The following is a 3391-nucleotide window of genomic DNA, read 5'->3' on the forward strand; positions in this document are numbered from 1 at the left end:
TTCTTCCAATGTCATACTCCCAAAGTTGTTTTGGGATTATCCTTACACTTAACAATCTCAAGATCCAGAAAACATGATGACAAATAACACTTGAGCTAGTCCTAGAGGCAAGACTAGGAATCAGGTATTACCGTTTATCATTCCACACGTGCTTATGAGTTTTCCACTGAATCACATATTCCAGGATTATATCAATTATAGCATAGAATATAAACTCTTAATTACAAACGTGAAAATGAATAATACAATATTATTGCCACTAGGGCATACTTCTAACATAACATGGGTAAAATCTTGTGTGCACCATCAAAATCTCTGACGCACACGATACCCTCAGATGGCTATTGTCAGGAAAATACCACCCCAGGTGTAGCATAAATATATAAAAGAATAATTTTCGAATAAACTTCAATATTTATGTTGCACAATTTTTTTTGTATTTTTACATATTATAGTTCAAATATATCGTTGAGCTGTAAATTTGAGATCACGGTAAAAAATTGAGAAAAATGAAACGAAGGATTTTTTTGTTAATAAACACCCTAAGGACATTTTGTACACTGGAAATGGATGGCGTGTTAGGGCACTTGGTTTAGCCACATCTTTTGCACTGTAGACTGTTACAAGTATTTGTTCCCGTCTTATATAGTATGATAGAATTTTGTGTATGTAAGACTACACAAGGCGGTGGGAGGCGAAGTCCTCGTGCTCGTAGGGTTAGAGTGTATGCGCGTGCTTTCATATGAGTGGATGTATATGAGCATCTACATCTGTACTCTTTTTGGATAAAAAGAAAAAACTGCAAAGGACCATATGGTCTCACCAGCATATGTGTCCATGTCTCTCTCATCTGACTTGTCGAATAGGGGATAGAAGAGAATTTACTAAAAGTCAGAGCTCCATGCCTTATACACAATATAATTCATTGTACCCCTTTGGTATATCAGGTCGCCGCATCGCCATTGCCATCCAAAAATTCGATACTCCACAGTCCACACTGAACCCATACATGCATGGTGTCGCACAAATTAAAGGAGCCCGGCATTTATCCGAACCCTCCCGTATCACCTTTTGCTGGTCAAATTGCTCGAAGATCATCCTGTCGGTGCACATTTCCATGGCTATATATGCAAGGCTCCCGTATGCCCACCTCAAAGCAAGCCAGCACAGCTCAAAGCCTCGTATACAAGAGCTAGCTAGAAGCGATCGTACTACTAATTGACATCACTAGCAATAGCACTAAGCTTGATGGAGCAGGTGACGAAGCTAGCGGGGCAGCGGGCCGTGGTGATCTTCGGCATGAGCTCCTGCTGCATGTGCCACACGGTGACGAGCCTACTCCGAGATCTCGGGGCGAACCCGACGGTGGTGGAACTGGACGAGGACCCTTGGGGGAAGGAGATGGAGAAGGCGCTGGTCCGGCTCCTCGGCCGCAACCCTGCTGTGCCGGCGGTGTTCATCGGTGGCAGGCTCGTCGGATGCACCGACAAGGTCATGTCCCTTCATCTCGGCGGCAAGCTCGTCCCGCTGCTTCATAACGCAGGTGCTGTCTGGGTCTAGTTCACGGGAGAGGGTTTTGTTGTAGTAGATGCGTATGCAGTGGAGATGGTTCTGGGTGTAGTGCATGGGAGGGGTTTGTAGATATTCGGCCGCATGCAGCTGACACGGGACAATAATCTCCATCTCTGTTACTATTAAACAATCAAACAAAAACTTTCTTACGTGCACCCCGTAAAACGTACACGGATTCAGTATGACCGCATGATTAAGCCCAGTAAACTCAATATAACGGCTAGTCTTAACCTAATCCATTCTCTGTGTGCACTTAACAATTTACATTGACTGGCCGTGCTTCACCGTATGAAACTCCACGTCCGATCAATTAGGAAACTATAATCATGATGGCGTTTTCTTAGAAAACTAATCACGATCACATCTTCTTAGGAAACTAATCACGATCACGTTTTATTAGGAAACTAATCATGATCACGTTTTATTAGAAAACTGATCACGATCGCATTTTATTAAGAAACTAATCAGGTATATTCGCACACATTGACACGTCCATCACCTCGACCTCCTGGATCACGATCCTATCTCTCCCAAGAAAAACCACCACAACCGGACTCCACTCGGCGGCGACAAGGAGCCAAGGACCAACAACTCCTTCTCAGGGGACGCTGCCGGAGTGCCGGTAATTCGTGAACCGCCGAGGGTGCCGCACCGGTCGCCCCTTCTCAGGGGATGCCGTTGGAGTGCCGGTAATTTATGTTGCTTGTAAGACAACTGCCCAGCCAACATTTATGGTTTCTTGCGAACTTACACGACGTGCCTGTGCTGACTTGTATTTTTCAAAATAAGGTTTCTATGCATTACTAACCAGAGTGTGCTATCTTTATATCTTCGGTGTTTCTTAGCAGATGTCGTTTACATGTGTCATCAACACATTATTTGTTTTTTCTTAATTTGTAACACTTGTACTGCTGGAGTTGGTTTATTTTAAGTTGTTACATTTGGAACTCCTTTCACTTCATAAAGGGGCTGGATGGTCTAAATTGCAAGATGTGATTTTTCTCTCACATGAACCATCTATAAATAAATATATTTTTTACTATTCTTCTACGTATAAATACTTTGAGGTCCTTTCGCTGTTCATTCGGTTAATGGTTAGGAACTAATGACCATCAAATTATTTTTATTGCTTGATAGTATTACATATAAGTGGGTGTAAAGAAAAACTATCAAAAATGGTCATGACTTGCATTTTTTTTCTTATTTTCTACAATTGGTGCTTCTCCATATGTCTCCGTTGTGTTCCGGGATGTTATTTTGTACTATTGTTTTCCTATGTCTACCCTTGTATTTATTCAGCGCATTATTCTTTTCGCATTTTGGCATGAAAGCTTGCTGGCTTGGAGGAGGATGAACACAGATGAAAGAGGGGAAACATTGTAGAATTGTGTATGTTGCTTGCCAAGTTTAGCTTTGGATTTTTAGTGCTTTCACACTTCGTGCAGAATGAACTAAACATTTACATGTCAAGAGCATCTTGATGCATATAAAGAGTAAACGGAGGCATGAAATAACGAGTTGTATGGGTTGATTTATACTCTCCAGTTTTATGTATGTTTGTGATTGTGTGTACCAGACATGAACATTCATCGTTTCATGCGTTGTCAAGCTTTTCTATATGCCACGAGACGCAAAGCAACCTTTTATCTACCACATGTTGGCATCTACTTGAAATGCAATCAATAATTATCACGTGCACATTTACTAGTAATATATACACGTAACACGTATGCTACGTCATCTTGTATCAGGTGATGACGAAGACTAAGGCAAATGCTAGTCATTTTCTTTTCACCGCACAAGGGACGTGTCCGGTCAA

The 3391-nt window shown here is 41.8% G+C and overlaps 1 protein-coding gene across 1 annotated transcript; it reads left to right on the plus strand.

Moving 5' to 3' along the window:
- The first annotated feature begins 1168 nt into the window (after window positions 1-1168).
- On the plus strand, window positions 1169-3091 carry LOC123106502 (glutaredoxin-C1-like). Its single transcript, XM_044528652.1, has 2 exons — window positions 1169-1543; window positions 2904-3091. Exons 1-2 carry the CDS (start codon window positions 1249-1251, stop codon window positions 2924-2926), a joined length of 318 nt encoding a protein of 105 aa, XP_044384587.1. The 5' UTR covers window positions 1169-1248; the 3' UTR covers window positions 2927-3091.
- The last annotated feature ends 300 nt before the right edge of the window (window positions 3092-3391 follow it).

Source organism: Triticum aestivum, chromosome 5A (assembly GCF_018294505.1).
Source record: "Triticum aestivum cultivar Chinese Spring chromosome 5A, IWGSC CS RefSeq v2.1, whole genome shotgun sequence".
NCBI classification, from domain to species: Eukaryota; Viridiplantae; Streptophyta; class Magnoliopsida; order Poales; family Poaceae; genus Triticum; species Triticum aestivum.

What these genes read in the sequence shown, in the direction of transcription:
- LOC123106502 (XM_044528652.1), top strand. Translation starts at nt 1,249, where the DNA reads ATGGAGCAGGTGACGAAGCTAGCGGGGCAGCGGGCCGTGGTGATCTTC. An exon ending in CCCGCTGCTTCATAACGCAG is followed by an intron (nt 1,544 to 2,903) that starts GTGCTGTCTGGG and finishes TTGGCATGAAAG; the next exon opens with CTTGCTGGCTTGGAGGAGGA.